General features: G+C 37.3%; 1 protein-coding gene across 3 annotated transcripts in view; it reads left to right on the forward strand.

Annotated features, from left to right (window-relative positions):
* The window catches only part of Fancl (FA complementation group L), a 71,443-nt gene that overhangs the window by 22,171 nt on the left and 26,168 nt on the right, over positions 1 to 23,104 (forward strand). For all 3 annotated transcript variants that reach the window (XR_012907202.1, XM_075942433.1, XM_075942434.1), the window contains exons 5-6: positions 7,098 to 7,198; positions 22,098 to 22,194. Coding sequence is in view for 2 of the 3 variants with exons in the window: in XM_075942433.1 (XP_075798548.1) it covers positions 7,098 to 7,198; positions 22,098 to 22,194 (198 nt within the window). In the remaining variant the exon portion in view is untranslated. The remainder of the gene's footprint in view (positions 1 to 7,097; positions 7,199 to 22,097; positions 22,195 to 23,104) is intronic.

The raw sequence follows: 23,104 nt of genomic DNA on the forward strand, positions 1-23,104 counted from the left end.
CAGAAATAAATAGGAATACTATGCTTTGGTTTGGTCCTATCACAATATCTTACTATGTATATGAAACTAATCTGTAGCATGACTGCTAATAGGTCTTAGTAATAAAAGCCCAGAGTCAGATACAGGGGAAAATGCTGAGAAATCAGAGAGACAAAGGAACAAAACCACAGCTACCTTTCCAGCTGAAAAGAGACCGAGTTCCTGTCTCCTTCTGCCTTATCACTTCCCCTGTCTGCCCAGCTGTATCACTTCCTGTCTGTCTGTACAGACCTCCAGACCTCTATGATTGGCTAGTGGCTAGCTCTGCATTCTTTTCTTCAAGCAAGCTTTATTTGTACAAAAAAGTATCACATTTCCCCTTTTTGTCTAAAAATTTAAATTTAGTTATAACTAATTCTTTTTTATACTATGTACAATAAGTATAATAACAATATACAATATGTATATAGGCAATAAATACATAACAATGTCTAATCCATAAGCAAATGCAAATTCAGAAGAAATACTCCATATCTATCCTATCTTGGTGAGTACAAAAGGTTGTACCAAATTCACTTGCAAATTAGTTTTTCTTGGGACATTTTTTTTTCTGGATGATTTGTCATTTTCTTTATTTAAATTTTTATATATCAAAATGCTGTCCAAGTAATGGTAAACTATAGATTCAGGATATTGCTTACATATCATTTCCAATGGCTGACTAACAAAATATTGGCACAATGTGGACTATTTAACATTCCATGTGGGAGAATCTCCCATTGAAATCTCTTAGCAGGCTGAGAATTATTATAAGTAGGCTCTATGACGGCAATTTTTTCTCTGTCCTTTTCTTGTAAAAGTATAGTGAAGAAGCAGTCTTTAAAGTCAATAACTGTAAGAGGCCATCCAGGTAATAAGGAAGGCAAAGAAATTCCGTACTGTAGAGAGCCCAATGGCTGAATTAACTTATTAACAGCTATTAGATCTGTTTCCATTCTCTGTTGCCCATATTTCTTTTTAATAACAAACAGAAGAGAATTCCAGGAGCTAGTTGATTCTTTAATATTCTGAGTATTTAACTGTTCCTGTACCAACTGTTCTGTGACCTGCAGTTTTTGTTAAAGGCCATTGCACAACTCATACAGGTTTGTCTTATCAGTCATTTTAAAGGCAAGGCTGTTGGTGCCTTTGAATTATCAGGTGTTGTGTCATGTTCTTGTGCAGCTTGAATGATCAGTGACTGTTCTTTTTAATACCATCAATATTTTTCCCAGGAACATATGTTAATGTGTGGCTTGTTTCTAAGATTAAGAGAATGTTTATCTGAGTATTCCTTTGCAATAACAAATCATGTCCCTACAAATTCATTGCTATGTTAGCCACATATAGCTTTAATTTTCTTCTTTGTCCTTCTGGCCCTATACATTCAACCCATCTTGTGCTCTGTTTTACCTGAGATAAAGTTCCAGTCCCCAAAACCTGAATATTTACCTCTTGAAGAGGTCAATTTGGGTGCCAAGATTTTGGCTCAATTATTGTGACATCTGCACCAGTGTCTACAAGACCTTCAATGACAATGTTGTTTATTTTTATTTTAATTTTTGTCATTGTTCATTTATAGAAGTTTGCTAAAATGTTTGCTTTATGGTTTTTCCTGAATTTTTTCTCTCCTCTATAGATTTTCTGTTTTCCAGAGAAGTATGGTTTCTTATTATAGGCATTAGGTTCTTTAATTGCTCTGGGAAGGAGTTTCCTTCATGGTTACAGGAATTGACTGAATCGAATTGGCATGGGGGCCTGCAAGAATCCCCTTAAGGTATTTCCCAATAGCAAAGAGTTACCCTGACTGTCCTTGTAGACCTTCATTTATTTGTCCAATGCATCTCCTGGCCACAGCTTTTGCATAATCTGGAAGGGAGAGGAAAGCTTTTTTTTTTTTTTTTTTGAATGCCATGGTTAGAATATCTTTTTAGGTAACTGTGTTTGCTACAATTGAAATAGCTTGACATTTCAAATTTTCTTCAAATCTCTGGAAATCTCCTCTCCTATTTATGCATCATCATGGTAATGAGATTCAATATTAACTGTATCTCATATCCATTCCTCCAAGGGTGCTGATCTTGTGTTAATGGCCTAGTTACCCTTTTGAATTGTGCATTATCATTTTCAAAAGCCAGATATTTAATTATTATTTGTCTAGCTTCTGAATCTGTTATTATTCTGTTTACTGCTGAAGTTAGTCTTTGTAAGAAATCCATGAAGGCTTCTTTTGGGCCCTGTGTAACTTTAGCAAATGACTCAATTTTCTTTCCTATTTCTCCAGTTCATTCCCAAGCATCCAAAGCTGCACAAATCCAGGGGGTGGTCATGATTGCCATTGTATGTCAGCATAATCTCCCTCTGCAAGAAGTTGGTCTTGAGAGATTTTCATACATCTAACCCTTCTTCATTTTTCAATGGTCTTAGCCCCTTTTTTTCTACCAGATCTTACATTGTGATTGAGGAGCAGGCTCCAAGATCACTTTAATCAAGTCTCTCCAGTCTCTAGGGATCATTCTATTGCACGTTGACCGTGAGTTTATCATCTGCTTCACAAAAGTTGAATGCATGCCATATGAGACTATTGCTTCTTTGAAGCTCCTTAAATCTAACATTTCCACAGAATTATATTTAACTCTTGCACAGCCTTGGGGATATCTATCATTTAGCATTTGTTCCTGCAAGGTGATTGGAGAGATTAAAGTTTGTTGTTTAAAAAACCTTAGGTTGTTACTCTTTAACCTTATAATGAAATGCTGAAATTGGTTCTTCATTAAATTCCTCTGTCTGGATTTGAATGTCTCTATGATCTCTTTTATTAAGTTTCTCTAATACTTGTATCTTGATAGTCATATTAACCAACTTTTTTAGTGATTAAAAAAGACAATAAAGTTGATAATGTTTATAATTGACATTACATAAGTCTGATCTAAATTAGTTATCTTCTCATTTAATTGTTCCATTTTCATATTGTCTAGTGTATACCTAAATCTCTCTATAGTAATAGTGTTTCCTTTTTTTTCATTTTAAATTTTAGACAGTGTTTCTCAGTGTAGCCCTGGCTGTCCTGGGACTACCTGTTGTAGACCAGGCTGGCCTCAAACTCACAGAGATCTGCCTGCCTCTGCCTCCTGAGTGCTGGGATTAAAGGTATGCATCACCACTGCCTGGCTTAGTGTTTCCCATTTTTTAATGTGGGAAAAGACCCTCTCTTTTAACTAATTCCTCCCTTTAAGAATTTCCAATAGTCTTACCACATCTGCTGGTAGTGTCAGTGAACTGTGAACACAGACAGTGAACAGCCCGGCCGAGGACAGCTGTGGCTCCTAGCATGTAGTCATGAGCTAGGAGTTGCAGCCTGAGGAGAGGGGATGTAGGGAAAGCCCACAACCCACAGTGCAGGAAGACAGCCTCTATCTGAAAAATGCACAGGGGATTGTGAGGAAAAAGCACCACATGTGGCGGGGCTGCTGAAGTCAGCCAGCCAGACTAGGGTGGGGAAGTTCTGTGCCATTTGGAGCCCAGGTGCTTCTGGAATTTGGGTGGCAGCTGGAGACTGTTGTAGAGAGGTTAAAACAGAAAAATCCCAAACTTGTTCAGAACTTAGGGGGAAAAAAAAAAGAAAACCTAGCTGGGCAAGGCAGTGACTGATGGGAGCCCTACATGCAGCTCCGACCTATGCTGGTAGCTGCAAAGTCTCAGGCCAACAGCTTTTTGTGAAATCTTTCCTGTAAGTTGGGCACCAATATGTAGCATTAGTTCTAATAGGTCTTAATAATAAAATCCCAGAGTCAGATATAGGGGAAAATGCTGAGAGATCAGAGAGGCAAAGGAGTAAAACCACAGCCACCCCTTACCTCTCCACTTCCCAGCTGAAAAGATACTGAGCAGTTTCCTCCTGCCTTATCCTGTCCTCTCTCCACCCACTGATCACCTCTTGTCTGTCTGTACAGATCTCCAGACATCTTATGATTAGCTAGTGGCTAGCTCTGCCCCCTGAAAAAAAAAGCTTTATTTGTACAAAGAAGATATCACCACACTAATCCAAAAAAAAAAAAAAATCCTAAACATTTCCTAAACAATTTAGGTAAAGGGGAATCAATAAATTTTCTTTGTAATCTGCCTGTCAGATCTCAGCATGTTTATTTTGATATGAGTACTTGGTGCTTTGTGCTTCTTACTTTAATGCTCTAGGAGCTGTTTGATGTATGCTATTCTTCATTTGTTAAAGGTTCATCTGTAGGTTTAGATGCATCTGGTCCAGTTTCCTATCATATACCACCTAGGAGTTTTGGCATCCACTGCTAGTTGTCCTGTATCCACCATTTCCCTGGCATTTGTAAAGGGCATTTTCTTTTCTTTAAGTTATACTTTACATTTGGTTGTACAGGGCCTATGACCCCACAGCTTGTGCAATGGTTAGTAAAAGAGCAGTGTCCTAATGGTGAGTAAAGGAAAAAATAGATCTGTCATTTAGGTTTATTAATCAAAACTATTTGAATAAAGAACCGCCACTGTTATTCTGTTAACATGAGGTATGGCATACACTAACGCACCAAGGTGATTGCTTCTTTTTTTTTAAAAAAAAATATTTTTTACTGTAATGAGTTAGTGCTTATCAACTACCATAGGGAACTAATATGTTTGAAGAATCATTATTAACTCAGGAGTTTTATGTTTGATTAGCTTTAATCCATTACAGTCATTTTCTTCCTGATGCTTAAATTGTCCTATTTTTGATCAGTTCAAGCTGCCTCATGTTAGTTCCTGTGGTTTTTTAATATAAGCTAATATTCCTTGCCTTGTAATGCCAGTTACTCTAGACATACTTGTCCATCCAATTCTAGAACTGTAATCAGCCACTCTAATAAGTCTGTAGGATTTCTTTATTAACACTAATCCTTATTATTGTGGGAAATGGTGTCAGATACCTCGGTCTAGAGAGTAGCGTGCGCATTGCTGCTTCTCCTTCTAGTTCTTTTCAGTAGACACAGCTGTGGGAAGAGTAATAAACATGAGTTCATAACAGCATTTCCAGTTGGATTTTTCTTTGCATTTATGCTTCTGTCTCTTTATTCTGAAATGTTGGCTTCTAATTACATGTACTTAATTATTTATTTGTTATTTATTTTGGTTATTGTGTTGGCTCATTTCTGTTTCTGTGATAAGACACCTGAGAACATTTAAGTGAATTTATATTCAGAGGTGTCAGTCCATGGTCATTTGGCTCCATAGTTACTAGGTTTCTACATGGTGAGCCAGAAGATTATGTTTGGGAGAAGAAAAGTGGCTTAGGTCATGATATATTGGAGGCAGAGAGAGAGTGACATGAGGAGACAAAGACAAGATAAACTCTTCTACTTTTTGACTTATTTTCTCCATCCATGTCTTGCTTCCCAATGGCCCATAGAGCTCTGAACTCATCAGTGCATTGACCCATGCAAAATCTCAGTAGTGTTTTCCATGGGAACCACGCCTTAAACATGTGAGCTTTTTTGAGGGATATTAAGCTGCAAATCATAATAGTTCTACTTAACTTGTTAAGCTTCTCTTATCTCCATTTATGTCAAAATCATAATGCTAATATTGCTGCTGACAATTGAAAGCATTTTGGTATTTTTTTTATTTTATAGCTTTTTTTGAGACTTTTTACAGTATTAGGTAGTATGTATTGAAACAGTTGTGAGAGTTCTCTTCTGAGATCATTTTTTATCCTCATCCAACTCTTGGAGATATATCATTGATAAAATGCTTAGAATCAGAATTGCTGAGGAAATTCATAAATTTTGATTTATGAATTTATAAACTCTAATAAAGGTTATCAAAATTCCTAAACTACATCAAAGATCACAGTATAGGAACTTTAAAATAAGATGGCTGGAGAGATGGTTCAGTGGTTATGAGCACTGACTGCTCTTCCAGAGGTCCTGCGTTCAATCCCAGCAACCACATGGTGGCTCACAACCCACTATAATAATGGGTTCTGATACCCTCTTCTGGCATGTAGGCCTACATGCAGATGGGACATTCATATACACAAAATAAAAGAGTAAGACAAAAAACATTTGTTTCATATTGCCATTATTTGAGAAAAATTAGGAAATTTTCTCCTGTTTATTACAATTTTAGTATGCAAGTATAAGAATATGCGACCAGAACCAGACTGTATTCCATTGAACTCTTATTGGATTGTAAGTTGTAGCTCTACTGGTTATTTAATTTTCAAAAAACATTTATTAGTTTCAGCTAAAGGAAGACCCTCTCTTCAATTCTTGACTGGCAGTACTTGTTTTCTACATTTGTGCTGTATTTCTGAGTATAAATGAGATCCTGAAGAAAGATCTTCAGAGATTATAGACGAGGATATACATATATATATATATATACATAGACAAAGTTGGCATTTTTTATTACTGTTTAAGATAATGTCCCTAAAATATGGAACTAATTAGTTATATATTGTATACAAAGTTGGCGTTTTTAATCACTGTATAAGATAATGTCCCTAAATATGGGCACACTTAGTTTACTTCTGGGGCCGTGCCCTTGCCGACAGTGTACTAAGTCCACAGTGATGACCTTGAGAATGGTGCTCACGTGACGTCATAGTTATGGAAACTGTTCATGAAGGTTTGTAAATTTCTTGTGGCACTTCTTGGGAACGTCTAGGCATGTGTATGTTTAATTAACGAGAATGGAGAATTTCTGAAAAGAATTCTCTGAGGTAGATTATTTTATTTCCATTTGTTTTAAAACCAAACCAGCGAGTCTCTTTTGTCTGAACTAGGAAATGTTAGAGTCAGGATTTAAGCCTCTGGAAGATCTGTTAAGAATGTTTGCACTCTCTGGTAGCTGTTTTCAGTTTCTCTAGATTGTTGCGTAGAGACTCTGGCTGCTGTGCCTGGTGTTGTCCACCGTCTTTAAACAACAGCAATAAAACAAACTATCACGTAGGTTTTCTATAAAAACAGTGAGCACTTTAGTTACACAATGATAGGATTATGAAATTTTGTTTTGTAACCAGTTAATAATTCTCTTTTTAATATTCCATAGCTGATTAAAATATTTTTTTTCAACAGGAAGTTTCTTTAAAGAATCGGCAAGAATTGTGTATACGACCAGCTTCTCGCAGTTTCTGCACAGACCTTCTTAATGAGATAGGAACTGTTGGCTGGGATAAGTATGTCTATTTAAACATGTATCTTAGTAATGCCTTTGTTTAACACATTGCCATTTTATCTATTTCTAGTCATCACAGCTTAGTTTTGTGCCTGCTTTCATTTGGTGTACAGTATCAGATGCTGATGGCTGCAGTCAGTTACAGACAGGAGCATTGTGAAATATTAACTTGAAAACCTTCATGTGATTTCAAACAATAGCATTTGGTACCCCTAAGATTTATCTTAATGGGAATTTTCATTAGGTGTGCCTAATGCATTATGTGCACCTAACAGTATCCAAGTTTAAAAGTTATAGTGGGTGTTGGGTGGTGCTCAGGGAGTAGAGTTTGTGCTCTACAAGCATGAAAACTATGAATGTGCTGAGCGCGTAGGCTGGACCACACGAAACAAGTTGGCTAGCTATACTACTGGATCAGTGGCCTTTGACTCCAATGGAGCACCTCTCCCTTAATAAGTAAGCTAGAGAGCTATTGAAGAAGAAATGGATCATCAACATCTGGCTTCCACATGCATGTACACAGATATGTACATATACACATATACATATATGCATGTGAAATGTAATACTAATAAATATTAGTGAAAATGGAAAATTCCGGTTTCTTGATATGATTGTGTACATAGCTATGTTTGACTGTTATTCACTTTTGCTTTCCTAACCGGACTCGCTGAACATAGCAGACAATGAGGACTACTGAGAACTCAAGAACAATGGCACTGGGGTTTTGATCCTACTGCTCGTACTGGCTTTGTGGGAGCCTAGGAAGTTTGGATGCTCACCTTACTAGACCTGGATGGAAGTGGGTGGTCCTTGGACTTCCCACAGGGCAGGGAACCCTGATTGCTCTTTGGGCTGATGGGGGAGGGGGACTTAATTGGGGAAGGGGGAGGGAAATGGGAGGCGGTGGTGGGGAGGAGGCAGAAATCCTTAATAAATAAATAAATAGAACTGCATGATCTTAAACAAGAAAAAATAAATAAATACCAACATGTATTTTACATGCTTTTGTACTTTTAGCAGTAAATCTTTCTTTCTCTGAAGAAATAATGACTAAAGGAAGGCCGGTTGGTTTGGTGCACTTGGAAGGCAGAAGCAGGTGGATCTCTGTGAGTTCCAGGACAGCCAGGGCTATATACAGAGACCCTGTTTCAAAACATTGGGGGGTGGGGCAGAAAAGAGAAGCTTAAAAGAAATTCAGTAGATGGAAATGTAAATTGTTAAAACTTTATATCCATACATCATCTGGGAAAAAAATGTCTGGTAATTTACCTGATTTTCAGTTGCTGAATTCAATTCTCGGTGTGGACATTTTAAAAACATGTTTTGTTAGTAAGTATATTAGCTTTCTGCCCGGGCTGAAGCGTCAGTGCGAATAGGCAGTATAGTTCTCAGTTTGTACCTGCCACCAGGTCTACTTCACTGTGTATTTATTATTTCAGTTCAGAGTTCTTTATTCCTAAGATAAATCATGGGCTGACTTCAGTTACCACATAGAGAGTGGAATTTTTCACCAGCAAGTTTTTCTGAATGTATTTAAGACATTTCGTTATTCTTATGTGTGCTGCTTCTTAGCTGTTTTCTGAGTTGACCATTTTAACACTAATTTAAAGAAGACAAACATCAAATTGCCATTGAAGAGAAAACAAGGAGTCCATCATAGGTAGAAGACGTAATTCTCTCTGTTCTCCAACCGAGCAGAATGTCCAAGGGGAAGAAGACCAAGGGGAAGAACATGGCCTTGTCTCCTGCCATTTTGAAGAAACAGAAGGCCAAAAAGGTGGTGAATCCTCTATTTAAGACAAGGCCTAAGAACTTTAGCATCGGGCAGGACATCCAGCCTGAAGGAGATCTCACATACTTGATATAATGGCCTGACTATATCAGGCTGCAGCGGCAAAGGGACATCTTCTATTAGTGGCTCAAGTACCTCATGTCATTAAGTAGTTCCCCGAGGCCCTGGACTGACAAATGGCTACCCAGCTGTCTAATCATGCCCATAGCTACAGCTCAGAGACAAGCAAGAGAAGCATTGTAGGCTGCTGGCCCAGGATGAGAAGATGAGAAAGAAGCTGCCAGCAAAGGGGACTTCCCAAGAGACCACCTGTTTCCTCCAGCAAGGGTCAATACAGTCACCAACTGGGTAGAGAACAAGAAGGTTCAGTTGGTGGATATTGCCCATAGTGTAGACTCCATTATGCCGGTGGTCTTCCTGCTTGCCCTGTGTCGCAAAATGGGGGTCCTCTACTGCATGATCAAGGGGAAGGCCAGGCTGGAGCCGCTAGTCTACAGGAATACATGAACCACTGTTGCCTTCACACAGGTTGACTCAGACCACTGTTGACAGGTTGACTCAGAGACAAGGGTTCTCTGGCTACACTGGTGGAAGCTATTAGGACCAATTCAATGACAGCTGAGATCCAACACCACTGGAGAGGCAATATTCTGGGTCCTAAATCTGTGGCTCGCATTGCCAAGCTGAAAAGGCAGACAATAAAGAACTCACTACTGACCTGGGTCAAATGTACACAGCTAAGTTTCCTGTCCATAAATATAAATATAAAATTGGAAAAAGAAAACATATTTCCTTTAATAAATTTACACTATAACCACACAAAGTGTGTCCCAAGTTATCTTCGTGTAAATTTCTTTACAGAGGCAGAGAAAATGCAGTACATTTACTACTGTTAGAAGGTCCTCCTCTAAAGGAGTTCAGCCCTTTGTCCATGTGTTCAGCTTCTCATACTGTTCCTTGTAAATCTTCTCTTAGAACAGTTCCCCGCTTGTCCACAGATCATTGCTTTCTGCACTGGGTTTGAGCGAAGCATATATCTTTTTGTGTACCTCTGTGTAGAAATGGGTTGGCCATTATTTAAGACATGTATCTTATTTAGACTTCTTAATTTTATGTAAATGCTTCTTAACTTCATTTTCTTCCTGGCTAATAGTGACAGAACGTAGCTCTGTATTTATGAGCCTTGAAACTTATACGTTGGTCTCTTGTCAAAAATTACAACTTAAATATCCAACTATTAAAACTTCACTAAAATCATGATTGCAAGTAATAGTGTTTCAGAATAGCTGAACTGTTGAAGTGTATATAATAGAACTATGTTTTTCAAATTGGATTTTACAACTGAGAACCATTATTGTGAAGTCACCGATTTGCATTAGGGGATGATAAAGCAGCTGCCCCATGAGATGCAGGAAGTTATGTTGGGTGCCTTCCATTTTATGATACAGTATTTTTGAGAAGTAATGAAGGACATTTTTCTTTTCCTATGTTAAAAGACACGTTTCTCTGGAACATCTGTCCTTTAATTTAATCACTAAGATGAATCTTGTAATTGATTAAACTCCCTTTGAAATAGCTAATAGGAAGCTTAGGGTCAGATTTTGGGTCCACTTTAGAGTTATTATAGGTAATTTACTTTTGAGAAGGGTGTGTTTTAAGACAGGATTTCACTGTGTAACAGCCCTTGCTGTCCTGGAACTTACTCTGCAGACCAGGCTGACCTCAAACTCTCAGAGATCCGCCTGCCTCTGCCTCTGCCTCCTGAGTGCTGGGATTAAAGGCATGCGCCACCACTGCCCCACATCATTTTGTTTAATTAATATTTCTGTGTTCTCCTAATATTACCTTGGCTTTTGTTTTCTATTTTTTCTAAACTAACATAAATTCTTTATGATCAATATTAAAAGTAAATATGTTGGGTTGAGTGTCAAATTGAAGTTGTACTCATGGAAATTGACACATGCCTTTGGACAAGTCCAGTTGTCCTTATTTTTGACTTTTCCTAGTATTTGCTGTTTTCCCTTTTTCTCCTTACAACTTATTATTGTTTTTGTAAATTTTTATTTTTTTCTTTTCTTTTAATCTATCTCTGTGGTTTAACTGTTCTTTATTTTCTTTTTATTATTGTCTATCTATTTATTTTTACATACCAATTCCAGTTCACCCTCCCTGCTCTACCCCCGCTGGCACCTCCTTCCCCTTACTCCATTCTTTCACGTTCTAAATCCTGTGTGGACTCTTGCTTCTCTTCTCTCAGAGAAAGACACACTTTGTAGTTTAACTTAAGATATTTTATTCTTCTATCAACTTTGATGAAAAGACTTGGCAATAATGCTTTGAATTTATTAGTTCAGAACACCCTCAAAAACATTTAGGCAACAATTTAAGCAGAGTTCTCATCTACTGGCAGGCTTTAGTTCTAGATATGTCTTTAGTTATGTGGACTAGAAGACATCTTGCCTCTTTCTATTTCTAGTCCATTGTCCTTCTCTCAGAGTTATGATGGAAAGTTCTGATAAGTAAGTCTTAATTTTGAGAAACCCTTATCTCTAATTTTTCTTACTTGTTCTTTCTGTTAGAGCAGCTTACTGTTTTTTTACCCACACTCACCAGGTAGCAAATATGCTCAATACTATGTATGCCTGATACTCGGTGCATTGGCATACATTCCTTAAGGGAAGACCTAGCAGGCCTCCTCACTTGCACAAACTGCTTTTGTAAAGGCAATTGTCTGTTTGTAATCTCTCAAAATCCCATGTTTCATGAAGTTAATAAGAGGGCTCCAGAAGAATGCACATCTATTCACTTTCTTGAATATTCATCTGTAGAACAAGCCTAACCCTAAGCTAACCATAACCTAGAAGGTAATAACTTATAAAATAAAATTATAATTTTACCTGCTCTTCTTTCCAGCTTATAGACACTAAGCTTCATAGCCCCTGTGTTCACATTTGCAGCTCTGGGTTTTCTCATTTCCTTGAGAATCTTTGCTTTCTCTGCTCGATTTAATGACTTCTAAAAACAAAGTAAAGGACTTTATATTACAGTGTTGCGTTTTCCTATTGCTTTGAATGCAGTCGTTGATTCTCTTCTTTCTCCTTCTCTCTCCTTATCCTTTTTATTCTCCTCTTCTTCCTTCTCGTTTTCTTCTTTTTAAACCATTGCTTCTATTCACTGAAATTACGAATACATTTTTTCTTTTAAAAAAAGAAACTAGAAAGTGGCATAATTTGGAGACAGCTCAGTGAATGCCGGTGACCAGTGCTTCCTCCTGTCTGATCCTCAGTATTTGCCCTTGCTTCTACAGGCTGCAGCACTATAATAATAATAATAATAATAATAATAATAATAATAATAATAATAATAATATGGTTGCATATTGGAAAGTGTGAATAAACAGGTTCGAGACTCAGGGCAGCACTTTCCATCCCTCAGAAGATTTCTTTGGCAAGATAGATAAAATGGAAAGAGACTGCTGCAGGGTGCTGTTGAGGTTAGAGTGGGTTGTTTCCATGAGCTGTTTAACCTGACTGCTTTGCTCCATTGTCTCTTTGAAGGAAGAGCCAAGTGTATTCGCTGGCATTTTTCTTCCGTGGGTGGATCTTAAACTCTTAATTCTTTCTATCTATCTACAAGACTACTTTTCATCTCAATTAAAATCCCTTCCACCTAGAGTTCATCTGTTTATTACTTGCACTCTTTTTAAGAGTCACAGTTCATGAGTTCTCATTGAGATCTTTAAGGGGTCTTCATTTAGACTTCCTCTCATCCCTGCTCTAAATTTTAATTAATCTCTCCTTACTGTGGGCTTTCTGGATGTTCTTTGACTTTTCGTAAGTGTCTCCTGATATTTTTACTTCATTGCTCAAGGGTTTATCAGAGGAAAAACTGGTAAACTATTAGACTAAATTCTCTGAACTTGTCTTTTCCCCCATTCACACTCTTCAAGTCCATTATTTTTATCTCTATTCCTCAATAGATTGGATTGCCAGAAGTGCTATTGTTGATTTTGGTTTTGCATTTGTTATTGTTTCTTTGGCCACTTAATCGCTGCTTCTTATCTGAACCCTTTGCCTAGATTTTTTTCTGCTGTGCTGTAGTTTTCAAATCCTGGTTGCCTTAGCAATTCTTTGAGCCCCCCTCATCCCCACCTCTGCCTTTCCTCTTTTATCAGGATACTTAATTGAGTTATTTAGAAAAGTTTTGATCCATAATACATTACTCCATTTTAGTTAGAAGTGGATTTTACATCTAGTTTTCAATGCACTATTCTGCTGATATTAGGAATTGCTGGATGTTTTATTCATCAAATCAAGCTTTGGGTATGCTAAGGCTTTGTTCTGCAGTAGGACTTGAAATATATTTATCTTTTAAATAAAATTAATCACAATAATGGGGCACAGAAGAGAATAAAAACAAATATTGAGATGCTATAGTAGCAGTTCCAACTGTGGTTGTGAAGATGGCTTGGACCTTTTGTGTCCTGGAGGCAATCATTTTTAGATATAAATGATCAGAGAAGAGCGAAATCATTTAAATTCATTTTCAGATGCTTCCATGTTATGCTCATAGTATTGGGTATGTGGGAAGGGCTTGGCATTGGGAGAGATAATTTTTTTTCCCCTGTTACCTTGACAAAATGCATTTAAGGCAGGTTTCCAAATGGATCTGACATGACTGAGAGAAATCTAACACTGAAATTGATTGAAACATTGATGATAGGAAATGGGAGTTTTGACTCATTCAGGATTTTATTTTTCATCCAGCTATTATATGTCTAATAAGACTTAGAGCAATGAAGACGCATAGGCGGCTTAAAATACCACATGGAACTTAACATAAAGTGTAAGAGTCAGACTTCTAAGATGATTACAATAGCACTTAATGACCACTGTGATAAGTACTGTAGAGTATAATTGTAGCATTGTGTGAGAACCATTAGCATTGTTATAGAACAAAGAGTACAATATGTGAAGTCTTTTATGGAATAAGTGTTTTAAGTAATACATTAGAAATGTTGACTTTTCCTTTGAATTGTACACATTGTTTTGGTATGGTGAAAAGGGACCAGATTTCTAACTTGCATGAGAGATGGAAGGATATGAAAAATTCTGGCATTTGCAATTCATTAGACAATAATTATATATATCTTTAGACTAAAGTTACTACATAGAAGACTGCCTGTTTCTCTTGCGTGCTCTTTATATTATTTAATTCTCAGAATAAATCACAAGGTAAATTCTTTTATACAATGTATATATGAATGAATAAATTCAGTTTAAGCATGTTGAGGGTACTGTTGCTTGGAACTGTGTCTGTCACAAGACACTCTTGATATGGAACCTTTAATGAAGTTCCCCTAGGTCTAGAGATAGTCACACACTGAGGGTAAAGCTAGTCAAGTCTACCTTATCATGAGTGAAATGTCCGTTAGCAGAACTACTGCACTCATAGAGACACTTGTACATTCAGTTGCTCAGATTATAAAAGATAACGATTTAGCTGTAGGGACCCGGGTGAGTGAGCAACTCAGAGCACACTATTGCTGCTTGTGAAGAACTTCTTGGTGGAAGAAATACCATGTGAATGGATTGTGAGAAGTATGGAGTACGAGCTTTGTCAGCATTTTTCTGGCACCATCCAGTCAAGTAAGAAAATTGTTAGGGCCGGGTAGTGGTGGTGCACGCCTTTAATCCCAGCACTCGGGAGGCAGAGGCAGGCGGATCTCTGTGAGTTCTAGGCCAGCCTGGTCTACAAGAGCTAGTGCCAAGCCGGGCGGTGGTAGCACACGCCTTTAATCCCAGCACTTGGGAGGCAGAGGCAGGCGGATCTCTGTGAGTTCGAGACCAGCCTGGTCTACAAGAGCTAGTTCCAGGACAGGCTCCAAAACCACAGTGAAACTCTGTCTTGAAAAACCAAAAAAAAAAAAAAAAAAAAAAAAGAGCTAGTGCTAGGACAGGTTCCAAAGCTACAGAGAAACCCTGTCTCAAAAAACTAAAAAAGAAAAGAAAATTGTTGCATGGAACCACTTGTTCATCTTGTGTGCACAGAACCGAAATAATCACACAGATATTGTATTAATTAAATTACTGTTCCGGCCCATTAGCTTTAGCTTCTTATTGGCTATCTCTTACATCTTAATTTAACCCATTTCTATTAATCTGTATTGCCACGTGGCAGCGGCAAAGTTCCAGCATGTCTATATATGGCAGATCCATGGCATCTCTCTCTGCCTTTCTTCTCCCAGCATTCAGTCCAGTTTTTTTCCAAATACCTAAGCTCTGCCCTATCAATAGGCCAAGGCAGTTTATTTATTCATTGACCAATAAAAGCAACACATAGACAGAAGGACCTCCCACACCATTTCCCCTTTTCTGTTTCAATAAAAAAGGGAGGTTTTAACTTTAACATAGCAAAATTACATATATCAAAACAAGCTTCAAGCAAGAATTACACTTACAATATTTATATCTACTTTATCTTTTATCATAACTAAGGAAAACTATAAATTATAACTCTCTATTCTTCAACTCCACCAAGACTCCAGAAGGATATAATATTACCTCAGTAAACAAGAAGTATATTGTAAGCAACTTCCAAAACTCTTGAATTGACAGAGACATCTCACTGCCTGGACAGTCACCCAAAGTTTTTCTGTACGATTGGGGCATCCATCTTCAGCCTACAGGCCCATAGTATCTAACAGACTTTTCCATGATGTAGGAAATTTCAAAGACGGGTCTGCCTTTATTGGCAGTTTGTTAGTTACTTTCTTCTGTATCCTGCAGAATGTCTTGCAGAGTCTTTCATGAAGCAGGAACTCCGTAAGATCATCTCACCTTTAGGCAAGTTCAGCAGTCATTTCTCTGTGTGTCCCGCATGTCCAGTTAAGTAGTCCAGGCAAGGGCAGTTTCTTGACTATTATAGATGACTGTCTATTAGCCTATATTTTTTAATTATGGAGTTGGTTAGCCATTTGGGCATTTAAATGGCTTAAAAACGTAGTACTTTTCATGACAGTGAGACACATCTGCTCCTGGCAGCACCATTTACGTCAAAAGGAAGATGGGCATCAAAGAGGCTCCTTAGGTAGCCTGGACTGCTTGATGTTATGCTATATGAACTGGATATGCCCATATTCTGAAGGTCTCTGAAAGATTTGAAGAATAACCTATCTAAAGATATATATTTAGATATATATCTCTATATATCTAAAAAGCCTAAGTAACATGTCTACAATCTTGACTATTATAGATTACTATCTATTAGCCTATATTTTTAATTATACGTTACATTTTTAAATGAGCTACACAAACACAATACCTTAATCTTGATCAGAAATACATATACGTATAACAAAATTGACCTTAAATTTGTATCAATAAAGCAAGGCCCATACCAGTGCAAAGTATCCATCTCTATAGCATATCCCCCTTTAAATGTAAACATTTATAGACAATATTTGGGAATATGAGCATAGTTATTTCTCTCCAAACTGCTTCCTACTGTTTATTGGGTGAAGTATTTTCTTTGTGGAGGTGTTCACAGCAACCTTTAGAAGGATCTTGTTCCATGAAACCATATTGGTCTGGAAGCAATCCACAAGTTCTCATCTTCTGCGAAAACAAAAGAAGAATCTCATTTCCAAAGCAACATATACTTATTCTCAAATTTTAAAATCAAGATACTTTTAAAATATACATGCTGGTTTAGCTTAGTAGCCTATGCAATGAAATGTCTTTATACTTAGCCCATTTACAGTAAAAAAAATTCAAAGAAAATACAATAATACATATAATCCAGACTCTCTGTGAATTTTCCATTTTTATGTGGCTTATTTTTCTTTACTCATTTTAATCTATGACTATATGGGCTGTCACTTTAGAGACTTCTTTATAAAAATGATTTACTTCTTTTTCAACTCTCTATACTTTTTTTCTTCTCTTTCCCAAGCCTACGTACATTTATCCAACACTGTGACCCATTATAAATCTTTTTTATCTGGATTTGTCTTTATTGCATGTCTGTAATTATTATTTTTTTGACCAGAAGCACTTCTTAAAATGCTAAGTGCTTAAGAACCTAAACTGTGACATTACTAGGTCAAATGCTGAATGGCGTGCTCACCCCACCCAGTTCATCACGGAGGAGCTGCTTGTGCCACTGAGCCACACACACTGCCCAATTTCAGGCACACAGCAGGTCCAAGTTGCCATCAAGGAAGCCGCAGCACTCCTCACAAACCCCAGTCAAAAGCTCTGTAGCCTGACCTCCTGCCTTAAAGAGTCAGAGTTCATGCTGGCAGGGCCCAGAAAGCTGACATTTTAAAATAGTGTGGCTTTTTCTGCTGTGGCTGAACCAGGTAAATCTCTCTTAAAGGAGCTGCAGCATGATGCCAGATGAAAAACAAATGTGACTAAACTTTGTTGTTGTTGTTGTTGTTTTTACATTTAGAATTTCTTTTTAAGCTTTCTCAGATTTTACATGGATTTAGCTGGCCATGTGGGCACCAGTTGTTGCAAGGAACCACTTGTTTGACCCGGCTGCCCAGAACTGAAGTAATCACAAAGAAACTGCATTGATTAAATCACTGCTTGGCCCATTAGCTCTAGCTTCTTATTGGCTAACTCTTACATCTTAATTTAACCCATTTCTATTAATCTGTATATTGCCACCTCGCAGTGGCTTACGGGCAAAGATTCGGCATGTCTGACTCTGGCAGTGGCTCCATAGTGTCTCTTTGACTCTGCCCTTCTTCCACCCATGCTATAGGCCAAACCAGTTTTCTTTATTCATTAACCAATGAAATCAACACAGACAGAAGGACCTCCCACACCAGAAAATAAGAAAACCCATAACCTATATTTTTGTAATTCTTAGGAGTGGTCTGCCAGGACGTGATAGACTCAGGCTAGGTCCTGCAGACCCAAGGCCAAAGCCTGATTGTGCCGGCCCCTGTTAGATTGCCACCCTCTGAACAGGCCTTTTCTGAATAGCTGGCCAGCTGTACTTTAAAATATTTTTTAAACTGATACACACAATAATTTGTATGACTTGCATTTTCAGAAACGTAATGAGTTTGATCATGTTCAAGTGACTGTATTTTCTATGTATTTGAATAAGTAATCTTGAAGATTAGCCTGTATGAAATCTGAGAGTAAGAGAAAGATCTTTTCACGGGTAATATACACCTTACTTTGTTTTTAAATTAAATAGTTGGCATTTCTGGGGATTTTTGTTTGATGTTTTTGTTTTTAATTTTTTAAAACAAAATTTTCTACAGCCTAGGTTGGTCTTGAACTTGATATATAAACCAAGTAGTCTTGAACATGAGGCAGTCCATCTGCCTCAGACTCCCAAGCAGTGGTTCTCAACCTTTCTAATGCTGTGACCTTTATTACATTTGCTCATGGTGTGATGACCCCTAACCATTAAATTATTTTCTTTGCCACATCATAACTAATTTTTCTACAGTTATGAATCATTATGTAATATCTGTGTTTCCCAAAGGTCTTAGGTTATGCCTGTGAAAGGCTCGCAAGACCCTTTCTTGAGAGCTGCTGTGCTCATGGTTGGCCCTGCCTACAGTGGACTGGGCCATCCCACTCCAGTCATTAATTAAATAAATACTGCCTATGGGCCAATTTGGTGGAAACACTTTTGTAATTGAAGTTCACTCTTCCCAGATGTCAGAAGAAAAGAAATAAGAGAAGAAAAATAAAGGAAAGGGAAGAAAAGGAAAAAGAAAAAAAAGAAAAGAAAAATTCTAACTAGGACATTATGAGACTCATACCATTCCTTTGTAAAATAGACATAACTTGTTGCTGCTATACGAGTTCATCCAATAATGTTAGGCTATATATGATTTTTATAGTACTTAATTAGGGTAATGATTTAGCTGCAATGAATGATAACCTGTTTTGTAATAGGTAAAAAATAAAAATATTAATTTAATATATTAATAAAATAAATTATTAGTGTTATTTCATTCTAAATACCCTACTAATATGTTCAAAGTATTGAAATAATACAGAAGTGAACTTGTTTTAAAGATTGGAATATATCTGTAATATTTAACTTGATTTACATTTAGCTGTTAAAGCTGGTACTTAAATCAGTAAATAACTAATGAGTCTCACAGTAGCTTTTGCATGTTCATGCATACATGCTGCTTTTTCACATTCATAGAAATAGAAAGCTACACATTACTCCATGAAAAGCTTGTTTAACTGCCAAGCTTGAACCCAAAGGAAAAGGCATGAGTTAGTGTAAACTAGAACGAAGTTGAAGTGCTTTTGGTCTGTAAACACTTGGCCAAGATCTTAGAGGAGAGACGCGTGTTCCAAGCTCAGAAGGAATGGGAAAAGGACATTCAAGCTGAAGAGTGAGGCTACAGTAAGTCAGCTGATCACGTGGAAAGATGCAGCTATGGGGCTCCTCTGCAGGATTTCCACTGCTGGGTCAAAGACTGCAGGAGATGGGGGCTCATTGAATATTTCGGGGCAAAGAGTTAATGTGGTTTAAATGAAAGGGTAGATGTTGACACAGCAGACAACATGGATTGATATTATAAAGAGAAATGAAGTGACCAAAGTGAACAGAGCGGGAGTTTTGAGTGGTCTAGGAGTGATGTAGTTAAGTGCTTCCCAATAAAGATGGAAACTTTCGACATCCCTCTCAGTCTGGGCTTTAATATGGGCTGCCTGTTGATGTTAGAACTACTAAAATTCATCTAAGTGGTTAAGGAAAAGAAGCTAAGTAATTTAAGTTTTTGCTCAAACTAAGTGCAGTATTTCAAGAGATTTAAAAAAAGCAAAAACCGTTAGCTTGACTTTGTGTTAAATCCCGTTCATGTTCACTCTGTTCATTATGTAGCTCTTGACTTTCACTTGAACAATTACAGATTCCTGTTCTTTATTTCTTTCTTTCTTTATTTTTTTAATTTAATTTATTTATTTATTAAAGATTTATGTCTCTTCCCCACCACCACTTCCCATTTCCCTCCCCCTCCCCCAATCAATTCCCCCTCCCTTGTCAGCCCAAAGAGCAATCAGGGTTCCCTGCAGATTCCTGTTCTTAATCTTCACTCTGATCTCCCCTTCTTGGAGCTTCCCAGGGTTGTCATCTCTTCCTTTCTTTCTCATTGCAGTTGTTAAGTAGATTTACATTGCTTTCTGTAGCAACCAACCATTCTTTTCTTTTTTATCTTGTTGGATTATAAGTGTTATAAGTAAACAGTTTTGATTTTATGATTACATAAAACTTTTTACTGAAAAGTTACTAGCAGAACACTCTTAACGTTTCCATTTGTTATTATTTATAAAACTTCATCTTCTGTTTTGATTTCTTGTGTTAAAAAGGAATGCCCTTATTTTCGGCCAGTTGGAATCCTGCTCTGTTTTACAGATCTTTTCTTTGGCCAGCTGTCACCCATCTGGGCGCCTGCCCCCTTTAATCCGCTTTTAACCAGTGCTTTTAAAGCTGCATCTGCATGAAAGTTTCTATGCTTTTGTTTTAATCAGTGCTAATTTTTGATTTTGAAACTACAGTTTATACTTTAAAAATTCCTGTATTTTTAGCCGGGTGGTGGTGATCATGCCTTTAATCCCAGCACTCGGGAGGCAGAAGCAGGTGGATCTCTGTGAATTCGAAACCAGCCTGGTCTACAAGAGCTAGAAAACAGACCCCAAAGCTGCACAGAGAAACCTTGTCTTAAAAAAGAAAAAAAAATCCCTGTATTTTAAATACATAAAATGAAAATGTTTATAAATTGAGGAGTGACAGATCAATGCACGTGCCTCTTGCTTTGGAACTGAAGAAGTTTCTCGTTAGATACACGTCATCGGGACCTGTGAAAAGGGTGATGGAGACTAATGCGTGTATTGTTTACATGTGGGAAGTTTAATAGGTTATTAGTAGATATCAGTGACAAAGAAGAGTGATCATGTACACAAGCTTGTTTTCTACCATAATTTTACTTTTATTTGTGTTCTAAGACTCTAGACTTTTTACTGATTAGATAGAACTTCTACTCTTGATACTTTGGTTTTACATTTTAATCCATTGTTGAACACACATATGCTCTTCCGATTCCTGTCTTTTTTATTAGTCTTCCAAAGCTCCGTTGTCCAAAGTTTTCTTTAATTGAACCGTTTTACCCTTGTCCCTGGTCAGCAACCAAATGGACTATAGAGATGCTGAGAAGTCACCTGGGTTAGATGCTAATGTTGGTTCTTACCATCTCTCTGGGGGATGAGTTGGTGCACAATGGTGTCAGCCCACTTTCTGTCTTTAAGGAGAATAGTATTATGAAAATGCCCAGTACTAACCACTCTCCTGGTACACTGGTAAGCACACTAGCACTCTGAGCCACTTTGTCAGTAGATTATGCTGCTCAATGGACTGTATTTTTCAGAATGATGTATTTCAAAGGATATTGGTTTTCATTGTAGAGAATTCATGCTTTTAGAGCAATTCAAAGCCAAAACAACTGAGTTTGAGCTATGTGCTTAAAATATTAGTCATGTTGAATACATGCCTAGGTTAAGTGTCAGAAGCTATATTTTGTGCAAAAAGAAAATTTATTGCAAAGAGACCATTCCATACCTGTGCTTATGCAGCATTTTCCATAGGTTTAATCTGAGTTTATGAACTAATATCAGCCAGATTGTTGTACAGTAACATTATTGATAACAAAGGAGAAGTTCATTGAGGAGAAAAACAAATAAGAGAAGCATAAAAATCTCATACTGTATGAAACTACAGAAATGGATCAAAGACTTTGACAGGAAGTTTAATGTGTACATAAGTAGATGCTGACAGAAACATGCTGTGTGTGCCAAAGGTTCCAGTGATGGAAAAGCGAAACATAGTGCTCACTGACCACAGCATGAGCCTTGACACACATTGTAAATAATCCTGAGATCTATGGCCACATTAAGCTCTAGGCTGCTGTATTAACTGCAGTAAATCTATAGCAGGAGGAGAAGCTGGCATGCAGAAATTCCTGATTAATTTTCTCCATGGAGTAGTGGGAATGGTACCCTCCCCTGCACCCCATAGCCCACCTCTGGGTGATCATTTTTTATTTTCTTTTGCTCTGCAGGCTTGCGTGTGTGGATACTTCCTTCAGCACCATCAAGTTAAAAGCAGAAGATGCTTCTGGTAGAAAGCATCTGATCACTGTCAAGTTGAAGGCGAAGGTACGTACCTCGTTACTGTGATCAGGAAAACTTTTGAGAAATGAACTCTGGATGTTTTCAATGTTTAGAAGTGCTGGTTATTTTAAAAGGACATGGGTGATTTTAAAAATTAACTTTAAAAAGCTTCGAGGAATTTATTCATCCAGTTTCCAAAGGTCCAGATATAATTTTGTGTCACTGTGTTACTTCAAATTTCATCAATATGCAGACCTTATAATCAAGAAATATGAAAGAGTCAATAGTCCGCACACACTGGGATGCTAGTGTTATGGTATCGTCTGTAGAACAGAATGACTGACAAGTCCCCTGTCCTGTTGAAGGTCTTAGGAAGTCTCTTGCCTCTACTTCTGACTGTGAGTTGTTTTTGTTGTTCTTATCTCTTTCCTCACCCTACCCCCTAACACACACACACACACACACACACACACACACACACACACACACACACCACATATACATGCATGCACAGTTTATTATTTTGGCTAAAGTTTTTGGGTGTATATATTTTAAGAATTTAGAAAGGCTAAGTCTATTTATAAGCTTGTGCTTGCTAGTGATCTACAAATGGTCACACAACATTTATTTTATTATATTTTCATTTCATCTAGATTGGGGATTTTAAGAAATAAATAAGAAAGCTCAACCTATTAATCATTCTCTTACTAACAACTGGGGAAACACTGAAATTTAAAGGAAACCAGGACATCCAGATTTTTATTGTTTCTCATAGTCATCAATCAATTCTATTTCAGAAGATGGTAGTGATGAAAAGATCAATTGTATTTGTCCTTTTTAAAAATGTATCTGACATTTAAGGTTTTCAAAAGAGAAAATATACAAACATATAAAGCTCTATTAAGTGGCACAGAAAAGTTGGTATATCTGAGGGCTTCGAGAGACAGCTTCAGTA

The sequence above is a fragment of the Microtus pennsylvanicus genome, chromosome 12 (genome assembly GCF_037038515.1).
Source record: "Microtus pennsylvanicus isolate mMicPen1 chromosome 12, mMicPen1.hap1, whole genome shotgun sequence".
NCBI lineage: Eukaryota > Metazoa > Chordata > Mammalia > Rodentia > Cricetidae > Microtus > Microtus pennsylvanicus.